The sequence below is a fragment of the Squalius cephalus genome, assembly GCF_949319135.1.
Source record: "Squalius cephalus genome assembly, chromosome: 9".
In the NCBI taxonomy this organism is placed as follows: domain Eukaryota; kingdom Metazoa; phylum Chordata; class Actinopteri; order Cypriniformes; family Leuciscidae; genus Squalius; species Squalius cephalus.
The window spans coordinates 36,035,100-36,057,083 of record NC_137130.1 but is presented as its reverse complement, the minus strand read 5'-3'; the positions used below and the strand labels follow the sequence as shown (position 1 = coordinate 36,057,083).

At 38.5% G+C, this 21,984-nt stretch overlaps 1 protein-coding gene across 2 annotated transcripts; it reads left to right on the top strand.

Annotated features, from left to right (window-relative positions):
- The first annotated feature begins 2,655 nt into the window (after positions 1-2,655).
- Positions 2,656-20,337, top strand: nfe2l2a (nfe2 like bZIP transcription factor 2a). Of its 2 annotated transcripts, none has more exons than XM_079880572.1 (5): positions 2,656-2,842; positions 10,888-11,145; positions 16,592-16,687; positions 16,809-16,955; positions 18,969-20,337. In XM_079880572.1, exons 1-5 carry the CDS (start codon positions 2,801-2,803, stop codon positions 20,187-20,189), a joined length of 1,764 nt encoding a protein of 587 aa, XP_079736698.1. In that variant the 5' UTR covers positions 2,656-2,800; the 3' UTR covers positions 20,190-20,337. The 2 variants fall into 2 exon arrangements, with proteins under 2 accessions (XP_079736698.1, XP_079736697.1); XM_079880571.1 differs by having other exon boundaries at positions 2,657-2,842; positions 18,966-20,337.
- The last annotated feature ends 1,647 nt before the right edge of the window (positions 20,338-21,984 follow it).

The following is a 21,984-nucleotide window of genomic DNA, read 5'->3' as shown; positions in this document are numbered from 1 at the left end:
CACTGATGAACATAATCGGTTTTAATGAGAAAAAAAAACTCTACGAGAAAAAAAAAAACTCCACGAGTGCGGATTAGAACCCAGAACCTCTGACACGGTTGGCAAAAGTTCAACCACTGGACCATTAAGGTAAGCTATATGTTTGTTAAATAGGCGGATCTATGTATTTATTCACGCGAAAATTCTCGGTCCTGACAAAATATATTAGGTTACATCTGATTAAATGACAAATTAAACCCCATGTAGCCTACTATTTAAATCGATTGCTGGACATCGTAATGTTATTGTAGGCCTACATATATCTGATTTAGCATTTTATTAGCAACCCCCACTCCACCTGTCCCACCCACTTTTTAAAACAAAGTTACGCCACTGATTTTATGGTCCTACGCCTTCTACAGAAAATATACATATAAATACATTTAGACCACTTAAAAGCACACTGTGCAAGATATTTGGATAAAAATGTCCAAAAACCTAGAACAATGTTATATATTTTGTTGACTCGTGTACTTACATTATCCTAAATGTTTGCACAGAGAAATAAGCAGTTTTAACCAGGACACGGACCATCGCCTATCAGTGACATCATATCCGCGTTACCCTTGATTTTTATTTTGTAGAAACCATGGAAATACCAAAGATGCTTTAACATATTATGGCCCGGTTTCACAGACAGGGCTTAGACTAAGCCAGGATTAGACCATAGATCAATTAGGACATTTAAGTAATTTTTATAAACATGCTTAGAAAAAAACATTACCGATGTGCATCTTAAAACTAAAAAGGCACTGATATATTTTTAAGATCAGTCAGTGCAAGTTTATTTCAGTGGAAACAGCTCAGACTTACATTTTAGTCTAGGACTAGTCTTAAGCCCTGTCTGTGAAACCAGGGGAATATGTTTTATTAGACAGGTGAGCAACTGTTTGGATACATTCATCGACAGAAAACTAATAATTGTTATATATAAGCTCAACACAGTTAGTCTTTTTGTTTAAATCTTGTTTTCTTGATTTACCGCGAGTACCATGTTTTAGCATGCCTAATATCGAGCTATCTCACTGCAGTGTGCAACAAGTGTCTCATATAGCCGCCGAGCAAAGACACAGAGAAGCATTATTAAAACTTTCATCACACTCAAATGTGTCTAATAGGATAAAACAGTGCTGCGTTTCCCCACATACGCATGACAGTATAATTTAAAAGCTCATCTGCTCGTGTGTCGCGCTCATCTCTCATTAGCAATCGCTCCAGAGGATCGTTCCGCTACAACGGCTTTCATAACGTTAATAAATATTTAATACATTACCGCTCATCCATGAATATGATTTCTGCCGTATTCTCCACCGGCTGTAGAGATGAAGACAACAACTCCCATGATCCCGCCAAATCAAGGCGTCATCACGCTACACCTTTGATTTGAATAAGCGACCTCTAGTGGCGAGAACTTACATATTGTGCCTTTAACTTAGTGATTGCTATCAGGTTGTGAAGAGCCTTTCAACCAGCATAACAACAAATGTTTCTGGAACAAATCACCTACCCTGCCTTTAACTGTTAAAGTAGTTTAAAAAATAATCATTTTAAACAAAACTTTCAGAAAAATATGGCAGATTTGTCATGTGATGCACAACTACTGTTGGACATTCTTAGTTTGTAATTATTATTGCTAGTAAATCACATGAACTAGTGAAAGTTTACTTTTTAAAAGTCCTGAGGGACAAAAGTGCCCATATAGTTGATGAAACAGCCTTTATACACATAATACACTTTGCACTCAGTTGACAGTTTGATTGAAGTGTCACGTTGTGGGTTGATCTTTTAACAAGAGTAATTTTGTCAGGTGATCATTTCAATCCTTTAAACACCCTATGCATCAGTGCAGTCAGATCATTCACACACAGGCCAAATCGCTCATCCATTTGTTTAACCCGAGCAACATTTCAACGCTAGTTTAGTTTAAAGTTGTATAATTATAAACTCTTAAATGGTTTAAAGTGCAGTTTAAAAGGTTGAAGATTAATTACACCGTGGAAAAAGGCTCAGCTGACATTAAAAGCTTAAGGCCGAACAGCAGGTGGCGCTATCAGACAGACAGATAGACATGCAGGTCACGAGAGTTCGTATGTGTGTTCAAATCGTGGGCTTTTATTGCGTCTTTTGATTGTACGTGTTCGCCCAGAGAAAGTAGCCTACATGCAGGTGCTACAATCTGCTCCACCAAGATCACGTGTCTCTCTCTGTACCCAGAGAGAGCCTACAATTTTTGGTTCCTGCAACATTCCTGAGCGAGTTGCTACAAAAGTTGATTAACCCTATTGGTTTTTTATATAAATAAAATAAATGGCAACATATTTGAACATATGTAACCCTTAAAACCCCAAATGTTAAGATACATTTCAAATAAATTTGTAGAATAGGCTACTTATGTTAAAGTGTTATCAAAGTTTTTTTTTTTAAATAGAGAAGTCTATAGAGAAATCTATAGAGTTATAGTTAAAATAAAGGTTCAGCAAAGTTCACATTCAGAAGGTTTACAGCAGATAAAAGGTAAAAGGGGGCGTAGACCGCAGCAGCTCAGCAGCGCTTCCTATTGGTCAGCGTGGTTTATGGGCGGAGCCAGCGAATGACTGGGGCTTTCCGTGAATTTTCATAACTCCTCAGTCAGACAGCAGCATTTCCTTCGCAAGTGCATTGACAATCGGACGTATTTATTTTCAAGCCATATTTTATTTCGCTGTGAAGGATTACAAACAAATAAATCACTTCAGGAGGACGAGGAGAGATCCTCTCAGACATGATGGAGATCGAAATGCCTAAAATGCACCAAAGCCAACAGGTAAATAATATTTAACTATAATAACTAATAGCGTTACAAATGTTACAACAATGTTATAGTAGCCTGTTTTAATAGTATGAAAATAATACTAAAAGTATTAATTGTAATTTCACTATGATGTTACATCATGCTGCCCTTTGAACCTCTTATGTGATGTATTTATTGCTCTTGTCAAATTTGTGTTACCAGCGCGTTACACTCACTTCCATGCGACTTTTTAATAGCCTTGCGTGTTTTAAAGTTTCAATATGAGAATAATCGAGGCTATTTTGATCATTTCTATAACTCATGACATGGTGGAATAGTTGAAACGTCATTTATATATCTATATATATAGTCCGTGTTTAGAAGGCGTTTCCTCCATCCCGTTTCTAATCTTTTCACCCAGAATTCTGCATAGTCATTGAACTCGAACGAAAGGAAGGAATAAATATTTTTAAAAATGTATGTGTGCTGAATGTCTATTGATGTGAGGCGAATCTGGCACTCGATTAAACTTGTGTCATGAGATGTGCGTCGTCGCGCTGTGATGTTTGTGCGTGTGATCCAGACGCGTCTGCGCGCTCGCGTTCTGCGCATGCGCGCTCACCGGCGCCTTGCACAATAGCAGGCGGACCCAATCTGGAATGTGTCTGTTTATTTTATGCTTGTGTCCTGACGTAAAGAAGTGATCCTCAGCTTTAAGACATTAATCTCTCTCATAGCTACTGTCATTCTTTATACCTAACTGAAAAAAACATGTTTTTATAGAGTTCTGGTAGCACTTTATATATATAGAAAAAAAACTGTCACTGACAAACATTATATAATGCTGAATAGACCAGTAGTGTTTTTAGTGAATGCATGAAACTATAGGCTATGAATCAAAGTGTCATGAGATCTTTTTATACTGACATCCATCATAACAACAAGGATGGTGAAGAGAAAGTCAAATAGGGAAATACTGATATATACAAGTAAAACACCATCATTACAACACACATGACAATAAAATAATACAATAAACATTCATTTAACAACCTAAGATGATAGCAAAACAATTCAAGAGAAACATAAGTCTTAAAATAAAAAAAACATAAAATGTGATCTGTTAGATGGAGAAATGTATGCTTTTACTGTGAATTATTTGTTATTTTTGTACTTTAGGTGTTTACTGTAGCATTTTATAGTGTTTTACAGGTAAAATGACAGTATTTTTTGCAGTGTACAAAACAGGGCCTAACATTCTCACAAATGATTTTTCATAAACAAACACTTGACCTTCAGAAAATTGATTGCTAATCACAGAAGGTCAATCTTTATTTGAGCCATTTTACTTTCTCTTGTTTTTTTTCTTTCTCTTGCAGTTATTTGCAAACCGGTAAATATGAACAAACACTGAATAAAACATTCAGATTAAAGGGATAGTTCACTTTGAAATTAAATTTTGGTATGTTTTAGCTTACCTCAAGGGCATCCAAGATGTAGGCTAGGTGTCTTTGTTTCCGCAGTAGTTTCAATTTTGATATTTTTAAGTCAAACCGTTCTTGTCTGACAGTCAAATCATGCAGGTCTGTGGTCACTGTCTCAAAGAGCATGCACAGAGTCCAAATTAAAACAATTCCCCATCGTCCAAATTAAAACAATTCCCCATCGTCCAAATTAAACAATTCCCCATCGTCCAAATTAAACAATTCCCCATTGTAAGTACACATTGATGGCCTAAGACACGAAACGAGCCGTTTGTGTGAGAAAACGAACAGTATTTATATCGTTTTTACCTCTTGTACACTTTCCGGCGCTTGCGCAGACTAAGCCAGAACGCGCGCACACGTCACACACCAGGAAGCGCGCGCGCCCTCAGATCACTTGGACGTGGTTGTGTACAAGAGTAAAAACAATAGCCTATAAATACTGTTCGTAAATACTGAACTATCCCTTTAAACGGACAACATTTATGAAACACAAACATATTTTTGGGTGAACTATCCCTTTAAGTTGTCATTCAGTAGGAGCTTGTTGTTTATAAGCATATATCCTATGTAAATTTACTAGTGGTGGGCCGTTATCGGCGTTAACGTGCTGCGGGCGATAAAAAAAAAATATCGCCGTTAATTTATTCTCAAAGTTGGGTTGGGAGCTGGGTCTATACTACGCAAGCTATGATGACTTTCACCTTGATATTTTAGCGCGGATGTATACCCAGCCGAATTCGGTACGCATTTTCAAACCGAACGGTTCGTTGGACCATTTTTCCTGCCGACCAAAATTTCGTTATTTCAAATGTAGGCGTGGCACGCGCGCTCATAATGTAAGAGACGCCGGCGCGACCACAACATTGTCCGACATCAAATGGCAAACGTAATGTAAGCGGAACGAAACTGAGCTACTCGTTATTGTGTGGTTGACGGACCGTTGTTTATCAGTTTGGACCAAAGCAGCGCGAGCCGACCGTGATCATGTGACACTGTTACTACACAGCACTAAGAGATCCAGTAAAGAAAGCATTTTAATTCGCCACAGAAGTAATAACATCGCTGCGAGATCTAGTGAGAAACATTCACATTTCTCCGTTATTAACGGATCAAACAGTGCGTGGAAGCCAGGAAGAAACATGAATGAACTATCCGGTGTCCACAGATCTGCAACATTTACCATGGATTTACTGTAGTAACACTGCAACCATGGAAGTTTGGCAGGAATAGTAGGCTATAATGCTTTCTGACTTAGACTGATACAGTTCTGGTCAAGACAAAACCCCTGTTTTAATACAGATATCAAGCTAAGATATTTTTACGTTAGATGAGATTTTATCAAACATATAAAACGGTCAATGCTTTAAAGTCACGTGACACCATATTAATTAATGTGCCGTGTGTTTATAGGCCACCTAATGATCTGTTCGGCAGTATATAACGTGATAAAGTTTTATTAACAAAATGATTAACTGTTCCCAAAACTCTGTAGAAATGTGTGTGCTGATGCCCAAAGTACACATTTAAATATTTTGAAGGGGATTATATTTAAATAATTTTATGAGATACAGATGCCTGTAAAATATGTGATATATCGCCCCCCCTTGATGACGACCCTGCTCTAGAATAAAGTGGTGTGGTCCAGCTGAAGACCTGAGCATTAGTGTGACTTTAATGAGAGTTCACCTGTCCCGAAACACTGGTAAACCGGTTTGGACGGCGACTACGTGCCTGGAGAAAGAAACAGAGAACAAGGTGCTCTTGTTCCTACAGTGGTTTATTCCACATTCCCGCAGTCCGGAGAGGAACAGGAAGTGAGACCGGCGTAAAAAAAATCTCTTCTTTATCAGGAAACTTTGCAGTTTTAATAACAGCTCTGGTTTCCCGTTTCCACTAACCTGGATAATGATTACTTGAACACTATTAATTATGTAGTGAAGGTGTGTCTTGGATATTATTTTCACACCTAAATACAATCCCATCCGTGACATTAATGCAACTGCGCATACTCTCTCACACACACACACACACACACGCAACACTACTACCTACTCGACTGATGTTTAAAACATAATCAGTGATGTAGTCAAGATCAGGTCCAAAACACACACTGCGATCAGTAAACGGATCATATTTACTAAATACTGTTTCCAGGAAAAAGCCAAGAGCCTTTTGCATTTTAAAGCAGCAGTTCATCGACAAATGCTCTTTATTTTCCCCTTCATGTCATCCAGGCCCGTATTATTAATGCTTTTCTTTCTGTGAAACACTCAATCTTGGGCTCAGTGTTAGTATGATTGATATACCATACATTTATATATATATATATTCTGTTTTCTTTTTTAATTCTAGTTAGTATTAGTCATTTTTTTGTGAGTTTTTGTTATTATTTTTACAAGTTTTAGTTTGAATATGCCTATATAGTTTAATTAAGTTTTTTCATATTAGTTTATTTACTATATTAGGTATTTTAATATTTCAACTTAAATGGAAATGAGAAATGTCGCCTTGGAATCTTGCTAAAAATAAAATTCATTTCAGTTGTTTATTGTGTCAAAAAATTAGATTATATATTTTATTTTTATTATTATTTTTATTTATTTTATATATATATTTTAAATTATATTATATTATTAATATATATATATATATATATATATATATATATATATATATATATATATATATATATATATAGTTTTAGTTAACAATAATAACCCGAATGTCAGCTTCATTTTTGCTGTTTGTCTTGAAAAGGAATTAAAGGACTTTAAATATAGTGTACAAGTGGCATGGACTGCTTTTATGAGATATTTATTGTCATGTTTGCAGAAAAAAATCACCATCCACATTTTGTATGGACAACAGAAGTGCTTGTTTAGTGTTTCACAGGAGAAAGGATAATAAAGAAGAGAAAATAATCATTTAGTATAACAATAATAATGATGATGATTATGGTAATAATATGCCCAATATTTTCACTTTTGGATGAGCGGTTCCTGTTTAGTTTTTCACCATCATCAGATTGAGAACATGTGCTTCTGTAATGCGCTTGTGAACAGCAGGATATGGTTAGAAATATGAAAGGCTCTTTAGAGATCCAAACATCCAAACTAAACAGTCGGAAACACATTCTTCATTGATTCTTCATGGAGGAGGAAGAGTGTGTGTGTGTGTGTGTGTCGAGTCCAGTCTTCTCGTGAGAGCGGCCCGTTTATTATCATTGTGGTTTGATGTTTCATCATCTCTGTGTCTCCACCCCGTCTGTTATCTGGAGTTATCCAGAGAGACAGAGAGAGAGAGAGAGAGTGTGTGTGTGTGTGTGTGTGTGTGTGTGTGTGTGTGTGTGTGTGTGAGACGGGCATGTCGCTGCATGCCTCTGTCTGACGCCACTCTCTGATCCACTTAATTATTATGGAATCAGTCGCATGATTTTATATCATTTAACTAGATCAGGAACTCTAAAAACTGCTGGGTTGTTTCAACCCAATTTGGGTCAAATATGGACAAACCCAAACCAAACGTTGGGTTAAAATGCTGGGTTTGTCCATATTTGACCCAAAGTTGGGTTGAAACCACCCAGCAGTTTTTAGAGTGTGTGCCGGATAAAGACTTTAAATGATTCGATTTGTTGCTGTTTAGTCACATGGTAACATCGTATGATGTCAACGCTGATGTCTGATTCAGAATTGCAAAAGAGAAACGCTTCCTCAAAAGTGCTCAGTTCCTCTGCCGTCAGTACACACTTCTTCTCTGTTCAGTCCCCGGGGCCTTGTGATCTCAAGCTATAGGAAGCCGAGGTTCTCCAGATCTCGAGTCACATGCTCGAGCTCATGGACAGATACATGCAAAACTGCAGACGCTTATGCAAAGCTTGGCCTCTGTAAATAAATGCTAGAGGAGGTTAAAGTGTAAGTCACTCGTCTCTCAGACACTGTTGATGTAATAAAGATTCGAGTTCCTGCAACTATCAATCAAGAAAGTCTGAGGCCAAGGTTTCATAAATATTTTTGTCACTCAGCCTGGGAAGAATTTTAATGACCAGCTTTTATAAGTGTCTCATCTGATGAAGTATAATATTTGAACAGGGGTAATGTACCATTTTGCAGTCAAGCTCGAGTGCAGAGTGGATGATTGACAATTTAAAGGGACAGTTCACCCAAAAATGAAAAATCATATACATCACGTCACATCGTTCTGAACTGAAAGACTTTGAAACACAAATTCATTTAAAATGAAACCTGAGATATTTCTGTCGCTCCATTGAAAGTCCATTTCACCAAAACTTGATTGCTTCATAAAGAGATTGTAAAAGAAATCCATATGAATCCATATGAAAATTGAATCCAAATATGATAAACGAAGCTCAAACATGCGTGAGAATCAATGAGTTTTGTTGTTACGTGTCAAACGCGCTGTTTCAGCTTCCGTTTACCATATTTAATGTAAATAAATATGTATGTATAAATTTGTAAATAAATGAATGTAATGTATAAAGTAAAGACTTGAACAGCTCAGCTCATATCACTTCTGATATGGACCTCCGTGGAATTTCAATGGATGGAAAAAGAGGATGAGAGAATATTACAAAATATTCCTATCTGTGTTTCGATTATGAAAAGTCTTATGGGTTCGAATTATGATAGAATTGTCCCTTTCAGATGAACTAACACTTTAATGAATTTATTGTTTAATGAGACAAAAGCAAAATTGCTGCAATTAAACAAACAGACAATATTTATCCAAAATGTATTTTCCTCCTAACTTGAAAACAGGAAATGTGCATTATATATTGACAAGCCTGTTTTGAAGGTTTTGGAAGAAGGTTTTGGAAGGGTTACAGATGAATCTCCAAATGGCCATATATTGCGATATTAATCTGTCAATATCTGGTTTTAACACCAGTGATGATGGTTGTGTGACGTCTAAGGATCTGATTCTGAAACCGTCCTGGACAAAGTACTTCAATCAAGTTCTTGTGTACTTAAGTATTAAATGTAGAAAAGTATTTATCGATGAAGCATGTTTATTATTTATTGTACCCAGCACTAGTCAAGAGGGAAGGTTAGTGGATGAAGACATTAAATATGTTTTTAATCTGCAAATAAGAAAGCATTTTATTTCATTACCAATCAAAACATTAAACTTACTAAAACAATTTACTAAAATGCCAATTTAAGTTTCTTCAGTTCGATATATTTTGACATGTAGTGGAGTTAAACGTTTGATTTTATGCTTTGGAAGTTATCCAAACTAAGAAACTTAGCCTAAGTAATATTGTTGTTTTATAATCATTGTGATTCTAGTATAGCTTTGTTTAATATTTAGAATTTGTTTTTATTTTTATTTATTTTATCATTTTAATTTTAGTCAAAATTTGTTGTGTTTTTGTCATTTTCATCAGTTTTTAAATATAGTTTATATGTAGTTTTTATTTCTGTTTTAGTTATTTTAGTACATAAAGTTAAGCTAAATAAACAAATTGAGAAAAAATTTATTATTATATTTATTTTATACATTTATTTCAAGTAATGATTTTTTTTTTTATGGTGATAGTTCTAGTTAACTATAATAACCCTGGTCCACATCTGCACATAATAGAAACCTTAAAAGAAAGATAAGATACATCTTATTCAATATAAGATACATCTTATTCAATGTACACACATCTAAATAATGCGATCGTATCATTCTGTTGGTCTATCAATGTCACTTCAACACGCCAGCGGCAAGGACGCAAACGATATGTTTTGTTCTCTGTCCTTGAATGTGACAAACACCCTGATCTCTGTAGTTAAAACAACATGGCGGGTGGCGTCTCATTCTCGCTGCTGATTGGCCGGAGCCGCCGTCCACTCCTCCAGATCTGTGTAATGCAGCTCTCTAGAAAGTGTTTCACCACAAAATATAAAATTCCAGTTTGTGGTGTGCAGTTAAAAAGAAGTCTGGTAACCAGAAGAGCTACATAAATAGTTTAATTTACTGAAATGGTGTTTGATGTACTGTAAAACATGACCACAAATGTCTGAGTTAAAAAAAAACTTTTACATGCTCGTTCTGCTCACCATTTTTGTTTCTTTTTAAACACATTTTGCGTTCACTGGTGAAGTCTTGCAGTGTGACAAATTAATTTTTTAAAGAATAAATATCCCATGTAGTCTGTCAAATAATATAAGAATGCATACTAATGATAAAGAAATTAGAAAAAATATATATTTTTAGATTTATCACGTCACACAGGACATGTCATCTTCCCACATACAGACCATATGTGTTTATTTTGAGCAGTTTTTAGTTGAAGGTCAGAAATATGAATGATTTTTTTCCAGCGTCCTTCCTTTTGACCTTTAAATCTGCCACTAACATTAATAGTAAAACTAATCGAGTGTGTATAAATATGTAAGTGTGTGTGTGATTTGGTATTTCCCAGAGATAGGATGCAAAAGGAGAAGCAGCATGTATTATTCATCCTGTCTTTCTGGCATTGTGCGTGTGTGTGTGTATCTGAGGAGGGCCGGGCTCGACAGGAAGGGTGTGGTCAGGAGTGTGTGTGTGTGCTGCCTCTCATGCCGTCTCTCTTCTTCTCCGTAGGACATGGATCTGATAGATATCCTGTGGAGGCAGGACGTGGACCTGGGAGCGGGCAGGGAAGTGTTTGACTTCAGCTTCAGACAGAAGGAGGTGGAGCTGCGCCGGCAGCGTGAGCAGGAGGAGGAGAAGCGCCAGCAGCGTCTGCAGGATCAGGAGAAAGCTCTGCTCGCTCAACTCCAGCTGGACGAGGAGACCGGAGAGTTCGTGCCTCGAAGCCTTCCGCCGCAAACCAACACGACGAACGGAGAAATCACACAGGTACGCATGCACAAATCTATCCCATGAGACCTTTCATAGAAACACACACACACACAGGTGCTCAACAGGCCTCGCTCATGTTACTGGGTGCAGCTGCCTTGTTGCTTGGTAACTGCCACAATGGCATAATTACAGGAACTCGGGAGGTAAACGCAATTCTGCGAAATGGAAACACGCAAACAATCCCAACACAACATGTATAGGACACTAAACACCTACTTTTCCCTGAGGAGGTCAGGCACACAGATGCACTACGTGACTTAAATCTTGTACGAAGTGAGTTTTCCTTGCATAACCTTGGCATAAAATTATGGAGCAAACTGCCCACTATTTTTCGGCTAAAGGCTCGTTCACACCAATGACGTTAGCTATAACATTTTAATAAACGAGAATAGTGAAGACCGCACCACAACTATAATGATAACGGCACAGAGGAACGATGTAGTTGGAATGATTTTTAGAACTATTTTTTTCCAGCTGATGAACGATAAAAATATTGATTCGGCCAATCAGAATCCACCAGACATTAAAGAACTCAAGCATTTAAAGTGGTAGACAACAGTTATAATAAACTTATCGTTCTGTGGCGTGGCCGATAACATAATGATTTTTCTTGGTGAGAACAGGCCTTAACCGTACCTATTGGGATTAATATAGACAAATATGAGACAATGGTTGACAAACAGTAAGAGTTTACAGATATAAAATGATTGTAATGCAGTAGCTCAGATCATTTGATGAGAAATGTTTGAGATCACATTGAATTCTAGGACTTTTGATAGCAGCCCGGATAGCAAGGTGACATTGATACAATGTTGAGGTTTGGTGCAAACCATCCTTTTGTTTAAAGTATGTTGGATCAGCACACATTGGAGGTGACAGTGGTATTGAACTGACACTAGGTGTTGGTTCAATATCAGTTAGCTCAGTTGGTTCGAGAGTATGCTTTTGAATCGCTCTCGCTGTACTTTACACCGATCGGTCTGAGCAGCGCCACTTAGAGTCAAACACACCTATTGATTTGTTGTTGTTGAGGACAAAATCATGAAAGTGTATCTCTGTGGAAAGCTAGTGGTGTTCCTCAATCGGCGGGGCGTTTTCAAACTATGATGGGCATTTTTCAACGCTGTACCCGATTCGTTCTAATCCACTGGGGGTTTGGTTTAGGGGTTGGGCCTTCCGGTAAAGCGGATGAAGAACACCCATTGTAGTTTGGAAATGCCCACTGGTTTAGGGCACGTTTACACGACAACGATGTATTAAAAAACGAAAAGTTTTGTTGTTTTTCGTATTCATGCTGTATTATTCATGCCAGGCCAGTAGTTGGCGAGGTCACTTTTTAAAGATATGTTTTTTGTAGTTTACATGGAGACAATAACTGTATCATATTCAAAAACTTGCACTTTGAAGCCCGTTTTCATAAGCTAGCATTTTCAGGCACCCAAATGAACGGCCAAAACGCACACGTTTTCTATTTTCAGTTGAAAACAGTGTAGTGTAAACGGCCCCTATGAAACACCCATTTTTGGTTCTGCATGTGCCCTTCTCAGTAGTCTAATTGATGCTTCCTTATTAGAGAGAAAACACAGGTGCGATATATTCACCTGATATATTCACATGACTTCTCTGGCACGATTTCAAACATTTACTTTATTATTTCTCTATTCCTCTGTTTTGCATGCTTGGTTTTTGTGCTTGATTTTTATTGTTACTGGCTTTAGTAATGTTTATTAGGAAATGCCTGATTAAAGTTCCAACAACATTTAGCAGATTTCTTGAAGTGCCAGTGACACAAACATAAGAATGTCACACTGTCACACCGTTTAGACCAGAAAACAGTATGTCACAGCCTGAAATATCCAGCATAAACCAGCATGAAATTTGATGCTGGTCCAGGCTGGTTAGTGCTGGTTTAGCTAGTGGACCAGCATAGTCATACTGTTCTCAAGCAAACCGGAGCTGGTGAAGCTGGTTCACCATTATTTATCAATGTCATCTGAAGTTTTGAAGAACGAAGTAAACATTCAAACTGGTGAAACTACTGTTTTTTACTGGATTTTTCTACTGTTTAAAAGGATCTGTACACAAATCAGTTAAAAAAAAGCTTGTTTACATTACAAAACAAAAACATTTAGAGATAGGAAAACAAAGAAAAATGCCAAATGACAGCATAATCATGTCATTTGTTCAATAACAGGGGTTATGAGAGGAGCTCTTTCAATGGGACATTGAATAGCAACTTAATAATGAAAGTCAAAATTTTGAAAGACTTGAAATGAAAGACTTTTTTGGGGCATTTGTGTCAAAATCCAGCTGTCAGTCAGTGATTCCAAAAGCTGTACATAAAAGGTGTTATTGCAGTCAGGAGCATGAAATATTGTAGACAATAGTGATAGCACGGACTTTCATCAATTGCTGAAAGAAAATCAATTCAACCAAAGTCAAGGGCCAAGAGCCCAACTAAAGGGAATACTGATCACCATAATGACGACTTCAAACAGACTTCAACAACCTGTAGACATGTACCATATGAAAGAAATAAAGCCAAACAGGTTTACAATAATTGAACATGCTGAAGATGTTTTTGGAGTTGTTTAAGCATCCTCTGGTGAGATTGATTTTATTTGCAGTTGATTTCATCTAAGGCTGAGAGTCAGTTGTAGTTGTTGTGTTTCTGCTTGTCTCTTCTCTTTGTTCTGTTCTTGTTGTTCCTCTTATCTTCAGTATTTCTGCTTGTTAACCGCATGTGTCTAACAGTCAATCATCACTTGTAGAGTGAATCTAGTTTATGTCACTAACTGCAACATTGCTTCAGTGTTACTTTTACTCTAGATTGGGACTATATGAAAACTGAACATTGATCGTTTAACACTGAAGATTTTACTGTGTACCAATAAACAATCTGCAACGTGTTTTTCCTTTATTAAATTATTTAAATTAATAGGATAATTATTTTGGTATTTTCTTTAACTATGAACACACAAAAAAACGTGATATGTAACACATACATTAGTTTTGTTGTGGTCTTGCTGGGATCATACCAGCACTCAGAAGATAACATATGCTGGTCCACCAGCACATGCGCGATTCCCAAGCTGGTCCCAGCGTGCAAAACCAAAACCATCAATCAGCATCCCATTCTGGGAACTAGCAAACCAGCATCCCATGTTGAGGACCAGCAAACCAGCAACCAGCATCTCATGTTGAGGACCAGCAAAGCAGCAACCAGGATCCCATGTTGAGGACCAGCAAACCATCAACCAGGATCCCATGTTGAGGACCAGCAAACCATCAACCAGGATCCCATGTTGAGGACCAGCAAACCAGCAACCAGGATCCCATGTTGAGGAGCAGAAAACCAGCAACCAGGATCCCATGTTGAGGACCAGCAAACCAGCAACCAGAATCCCATGTTGAGGACCAGAAAACCATCAACGAGCATCTCATGTTGTGGACCAGCAAACCAGCATCTCATGTTGTGGACCAGCAAACCAGCATCTCATGTTGAGGATCAGACAACCAGCATCTCATGATGGGGACCAGAAAACCAGCAACCAGCATCCCATGTTGGGGACCAGCAAACCAGCAACCCATGCTCATCCCAGCATGCAAAACATACCTCATGCTGGTGACCTGCAATGCTATATTTTTCAACAGGGAGAGTATAATGTCTGAATGCATATTTGAAAAATAGTAGGTGAAAAGTCCCCGGATGACCTACTACTTCCAGTGAGATTCTGAAGTGCGCATTCGATGGACACTTTACAATCCCATGAGGCCACGGGAGAGGATTTATGAATGACAGTGTAGGTCACATGACCGTAACAAAATGGCTGATGAAGTACGTCCGGAATTCATTCATAACCCACACACACATTCATACTACATGAAGAACGTCCTTTTTTAATGGTGGAATGTAGTGCCTACCGATTTCAGAGGCTGCACATGTCTTTCATCAGTGACTCTGCTTGCACAGCACCTTGCGTTCTTGCCTTTAGTAGGAGTGGGGCAGATGAGGACGGACAGTTAAAGAAATGAGAAGCACCGTCCTGATAATGCCGACATCGACAGCATAATCACCTGACCTCTGGCCCTCTCCTGATCCCTGAATACTGCTTTATCAGGTAATTATTCACATTCCTCAATCTGTATTAAATGTGAGGGATGTAACTGATCTCCATTTAGTTTTTAGCCTTTTCCCACTGAAATGCAATCACAAAATTATACATCTTGTGTTTAGTAGAACTATTGACTGAAATGGCTATGTTGTGATATTTAAAGAGTTTAAGGTCTACATAAGCAGCTTTAAAGAAATTGTCATTGGAAAAACCTAAGCTCTTTTATTCTACAAGATAAACTTGGAATACTTGAATTCTATGCAGTTTCATGGAACATGAGCTGAGCTGAGATATAGTTGAATAATCTTCCCATCTCTTCCTTAAGCTCAGAGGTGTTTATTCCTCTTCCTGCAAAGTTGAGCTCCAACACACCAGCCTGGAAGTTATCAGTGATCCTAATGACCTTGATTAGCTGGTTCGGGTGTGTTTAATTAGGGCTGGAGATAAACTCAGCTGGAACGATTGGACGTCCCTGCCATAGCGCTTCCAATTGTAGAAACCGCGCTATTGAAGCATTAACAGATTTAAGATAGATTAAATAAACATAATTAACATTTCTAAATGTGACTATGTATGACAGGCGAATTGACTTCATGCTTTCTTTTTTCAGATTTCAGAGAACCCAGAGGAAAAGAGGCAGTAGTCTGATGTAAGCCAGATTTTTTAAACCTGAACCGTTGGACCACTTGTAGTTATAATGACATCAGACTTCTGAAACTAATGATGTTTAAAGGTTGTAATGATTGTCATTTTTTTTCCCACTTTTACTTTTTTAAGAATGATCTTTTGTATATTTTTGTCATTGATTGTGTTAAACTATTAAATAAAAGAAAAGTGACTCAACTGCTGGACAGGTGTCATTGTTATTCAAGTTCCCCCCCATGTACTTCTGAAGTGTAGTTGAAACATTGTTTCAGCATTAACTCTGGGTACATTGTTTTATGTTAACATTTCAGTTTTATTTTCAATGTTTCAATAAAAGTGATTCTGAATCCAACAACAACAACAACATTAACAATGATAAAGCAAGATAAACAGAAAAATAACATGTTGCAGGCATCCCATTCAATTAAAAAGAAAATTAGAATTAAAGTAAAAACATTAATAAAACCTTTCATTAATGCATCCAGAGCACTCCAAATTAAATTTACAGGAAAAAAAAATCCAGCGCACACCCACATCTACACAATCCACTTTACCAGTAACCAGAGATAATGGATGTTTTGTTAATAATTGTAACTCAAGGTTTGTTTAAAAAAACGCATTTACTTGTATGTGTCCTGCTGTGTGTGTAAATGCAATGGTTTTATTTGACTGTGTTCCTGCAGAATGGGGCTTTCGCAGAACACGAAGGTGATGCCCTGTCATTCGATGAGTGCATGCAGCTTCTGGCTGAGACTTTTCCGCTAGATGAGCCAGCTGAGGTAATTATGGGATATATATAACACCTCACACCTCTTGGCAACACAACACCTATACATGTCACTGCACTTCAGTCTAATTGTCTCTCTCTCTCTCTCTCTCTCTTCTCTGTTGTCTTTGCAGCCAGCTCCACCTTGCCTGGATATCTCCGTTCCACCTTCCACAGATCTCATGATGCCTGCAAACATCCCAGCCTTTACCCAGAATCCTTTGCTGCCAGGCTCTCTGGATCAAGCCTGGATGGAGTTGCTCTCACTCCCAGAGTTGCAGGTATGAACCCTAAACCAGACCTCACTAACACCCTGGAGTCTGTCCAGGGAACAAAATGAAAATTGTTTTTACATTGCAATTTAAAGCATATACTCTTATGCTCCAGTATCAAATAAAGGTACCGGCCAAAAGGCGAGGTATATTAATATGTCCAAGCAAATTTATACTTGTGTTTGGCTAGTGTTAGTTTTGGACCCTGGTCAGATAAGATGCCACCAGGTCTATAAACACTTTATAACATCTTATATAAAAACCTTAATGTGCAATCTTAATGGGATGATTAACCCCATTATTTACTCACCCTCATGTCGTTCTAAACCCATACGACTTTGGTTCATCTTCAAAATGCAAATAAAGATATTTTTTAATGAAACCTGAGATCTGTCCCTCAATTGAAAGTCCATTCCACCAAAGATTTGACACTTCAAAAAGTTCACAAAGACATTGCAAAAGTAATTAATGATGAACAGATTTAATGTAGGCTTTTATTAACATATAAACCTCAATCAATGCAAATACACAGAGCACATCAAATCAAATTTCAACCGTGCTCACGCTTTTACAATGTCTTTATGGACTTTCAATGGAGGGACAAAAATCTCAGGTTTCATTTAAAAATATCTCTGTTTGGTTTTCAGAGATGAAAGTTTTACAGGAATGAAATGAGGGCGAGTAAAGGATGACAGATTTTTCATGTCTGGGTGAACTATCCCTTCAACATCATTTTCAGAGAGAGAGAGGGTGTGAGATGCTTCGTGGTGTAATCTGGTTTATACCACCTGTGGTTTAGAAAGGTGCAATTAAACCCTGTCGCTGAGCAACACCCAGATAACCCTCTCTGAGCTCATGCTGTGCTTTGACAGGCAGCTTGGGATATATACTTCATAAAGGTTTAAAGTAGGGTTGCCCTCGACTAAAGATTTGTTTCGACTAGTAGTCGTTCATTTAAGACATTAGTCGACTAATCGCGCATTTATATTAACAAGCCATAAATCATAATAATGCGCCTATATAAAATGGATAGCCTAATCAGCACTCAAATGCACACATAATGCCACAGCGCACCACCAAACGTAATGATTATGAATGTGTCGTGAAAAAAACAGGAGACTGTCTAAACATTTTAATAATTTATTGGTAATGTTTTCTGTGTCAGTGTCGTTTGCAGAGATCAAGTCAACAATGCTGACTCGTCATCTCTGCAGTAGTGGACGCACATATATGCACATTTCATACGGATTTCGTAATATGTTCATTTAAAAGTAGACATTTCAAGCTTTCTATAGATATATTTCTCATGTCTGTGAGGCAACTATACGCTGAGTTTCGGTTCATTTATGTGAGCGCTCAAGTTCACTGAATGACATAATGGACAGAAAGCTCAATTTTTTTACAAAAGCACAACGTTTTGTTGTTATTGTGAGACCATTTACAGTTTGCATTACTCCTATCTGTATGACCAAAAATGACAGAGTTAAATGCAAGTGATCGCGCCGGCGCCTGTATGTCATGCAGTAAGCGGCTCTCCACACAAACACTTATGTGCCTAATAATAGCACACATTTATCTAGGTGAGCATTAGAGCGTGCAGACTTGTAAAGTTGCTACTACTTACATGTTTCAAGTGATATGCCTTATTTGAGGTCCAAGAATGATAGGCGAATGTTTAGATTTGCGACTAACCGACTAATAAAACCTTAGACAACCAAGCCTCTTCTAGTCGACTATTAGAGGGTAGCCCTAGTTTAAAGTTAAGGTCCTTTCATATGACTCACGTCGACATTCCCCAATGCACTGAATTCTACGGAGTGAAGCATCAAGCTACAACGTTACCTAGCCGATCAAGCGTAGAAACATTTAAGTTTAAGCAACTGTAACAGCCAATTTCCCAGACAATGAGCAAGAGTGTAACAATGCTTTGTTCCCAACTCATATTGTAAACCCAGTTTGTCTTATACGAGTCTTCACATTTGATTACGGTGTTGATATGCTTCTCTTCTGTATTTTTAGCAGTGTCTCAACATGCAGATGCAGGACACATTAAATATGGATGGATTTATAAAACTTTCCGGAGAAGCACAGAACCCAAGCTACAGCCAATATCTGCCCGGGATGGACCATCTCTCGTCCGCCCAGACCGAGGTGTGTCCTCCTGAATACATCAACACCTATGATGGATCCTTCAGCAACATGGTGTCGCCCAACCTCAGCCAGATGAGTCTGAACGTCCCGGATGTGGGAGCCGAGTTCAGGCCTGAAGAGTTTAATGAGCTGTTTTATCCTGAGATGGAGGCAAAAGTGAACAGCGTCCCTCTCACATGCGACGGAGGACATATGGTCAACCAACTGGCCGAGATTGCCAACGATCCTCCTGTAAACCCCATGGATCTTCAAAGCTTTTCACCAGGAAACTTCAGCTCAGGAAAACCAGAACCAATGGTGGAATTCGCAGATTCTGATTCTGGCTTGTCGCTGGACTCCAGCCCTCACACGAGCTCCCCGGGGAAGTCCTTAAACGGAGATGAATCCTTCGGTTTTAGTGATTCCGACTCTGAAGAGATGGACGGTAGTCCGGGCAGCATGGAGTCCGATTACAACGAGATATTCCCGCTGGTTTACCTTACTGATGAAGCTCAGACGTCTCTCTCAGAGAAATCCTCCGCAGAGCAACAGGAGATGAAAGCAAAGAACCCAAAGACGGAGCCAGTGGAGGCCAGTGGCTTTTCCAAACCTCCCTTCACCAAAGACAAGCAGAAGAAGCGCTCCGAGGCCCGGCTCTCCCGTGATGAGCAGAGAGCAAAAGCCTTGCAGATCCCGTTGACCGTGGACATGATCATCAATCTGCCTGTGGATGACTTCAACGAGATGATGTCCAAGCACCAGCTCAACGAGGCCCAACTCGCCCTCATCCGAGACATCCGGCGCCGGGGCAAGAACAAGGTCGCCGCGCAAAACTGCCGCAAGCGGAAGATGGAGAACATCGTGGGCCTGGAGTACGAGCTGGACTCGCTGAAGGAGGAGAAGGAGCGGTTGAAGAAGGAGAAGAGCGAGCGTAGCACCAGTCTGAGAGAGATGAAACAGCAGCTGAGTACCCTGTACCAAGAGGTCTTCGGTATGCTTCGAGACGAGCAGGGCAAGCCTTTCTCAACCAACGAATACTCCCTTCAGCACACCGCGGACGGCACCGTTTTCCTCGTTCCTCGCCTTAAAAAGACTCTCGTTAAGAACAACTAGCTCTGTTTTTCTTCTTTTCTCTCCTTCCACACTTGCTTCTGTTTTTTGGTACTGCTTTTCTCTTGCTAACACTGTGTCCTGACCAGGCATGACGCAATAAAGCAGAAAAGGCTCTTCCACGTCAGTGTGTTTGTGCTAACCAGCCACAGGACAGTTTGTCAATCAATTGGCTTTAATTTGTGCAGCACTGAGGTGGGTAGCTCCGCCCACGATGGAATCTCATTGGTCCACAAATGTGCTGCACATAAAACATCAACCATGTTCTGATTTTTGGTGCAGTTTAGTCGCATCTAGTGACGAGAACACCGTCGCCTCCAGAAACTTATCACACAACTGGTTAGGACACGGTGTAAGTTTTACGCAAAGGAAACAACTAAATAGGAGCGTATTTTGCTTATACATCAACTGTTGAAATGGCAGAACTATTATATACGTTTTGCGTATTCTACTTTCCTAATATTCTTAATCTCTGTTGGATTTTATACTTCTTTATATTTTCTCTGAGATTCTTTTACCTATATGGTTTGTAAATACATTTATACTTTATTTGCTATTGAGATAGGAACAAATGTATTGTACATAAATAGATCTTGTTTTAGTATGCTAAAAATGGTTATGATCATTTTAAGTCTGCACTTATGTCAGTTTTTATATCTTAATTTACTATTCTATTGCTATTTTATCTCTTGACTTTATGGCTTTATATTAAATAAATATTTAAACCAGTAAAGTCCAATGTGGTCTTGAATGGAAGTTGGTGTGTGATGACACAGTTGGTTTGATGACGGTCAACAAATGGAGCGAAAGAGGAAGTGGATATTAACAATCAGGAACAAGGAAGCAGAGTCGAAATCGATTAAGTCATCATATATAAAGTATCAAAAGAGGTGACCTATATATTTTAGAGAACAATGATATGTACTGCAAAAGTAATACTGTTCACTGTAAATTAAGACAGAAAACTATTTGGATCATGATGATGTAAAGGTGAAGAGTGAAAAATGGCTTTTGTTTGCAGATATTTTATCAGATGCAGTGACATTAGTCCAGTTTACGTGTAGCTCAAGAGTCCAAATACTTTGTGAGGCCTCTGTATATTATCTGCCATTAAATCATTATCCATCAGAAGGTTTTGAGCTCAAATTGTTAGTTTTCTTTCCATTTTGGCTCACCACCAACAATGTAAAACACTACATGCTTACACTACATGCCTACCACGATTCTTGAGATTTAACAAAACCATAAGCCTGTGAGGGTGAAAAGGCCATTTTTGTCCATTTCCCTCAACCAAACAGCCCCAATCTCCCAGTGTTATGCAACAGATCTGGACTGTTTGGCAGCGTCCCATGATAGACATGCCTTCATTAAAGCCATGCTGGACAAAGTGCACCAATAAAGAGCAGTTGTTTGCACTGCCAGTCACTTTCGCCCACACACACACCACCTTTGAACACACCAAGCCCTCTTTCACACTACAGTGATTCTACATTGTCAGCAAGTCACGCAACACAAACAGGGCCAACCTGTTCAAAGCCCGTATATGTACATCATAATGTAGGATCTTTTCACTATCTACAGCTTTAATGCATGATAAAAAAGGTTATAAATCTTCGATTTAATGCTTTTGTTCTTATGACAGCATTAAACTAGCATCTTATTAACAGACCCATCCTAGAGCCCATGGGTTATATGGTACAGTACATGATCGATTTCTCAAATCTGGTTGCTTATTAAATGTTACAATTCTTCAGTTTAAAGCCATCAGAGTGGGAGCATGTGACTTTTCTAGGACAAC

Coding starts and splice junctions, on each gene's coding strand:
- nfe2l2a (XM_079880571.1), top strand. CDS start 2,801: ATGATGGAGATCGAAATGCCTAAAATGCACCAAAGCCAACAG. Junction 11,146..16,591: donor CGAACGGAGAAATCACACAG/GTACGCATGCAC, acceptor GTGTTCCTGCAG/AATGGGGCTTTCGCAGAACA. Junction 16,956..18,965: donor TCTCACTCCCAGAGTTGCAG/GTATGAACCCTA, acceptor CTGTATTTTTAG/CAGTGTCTCAACATGCAGAT.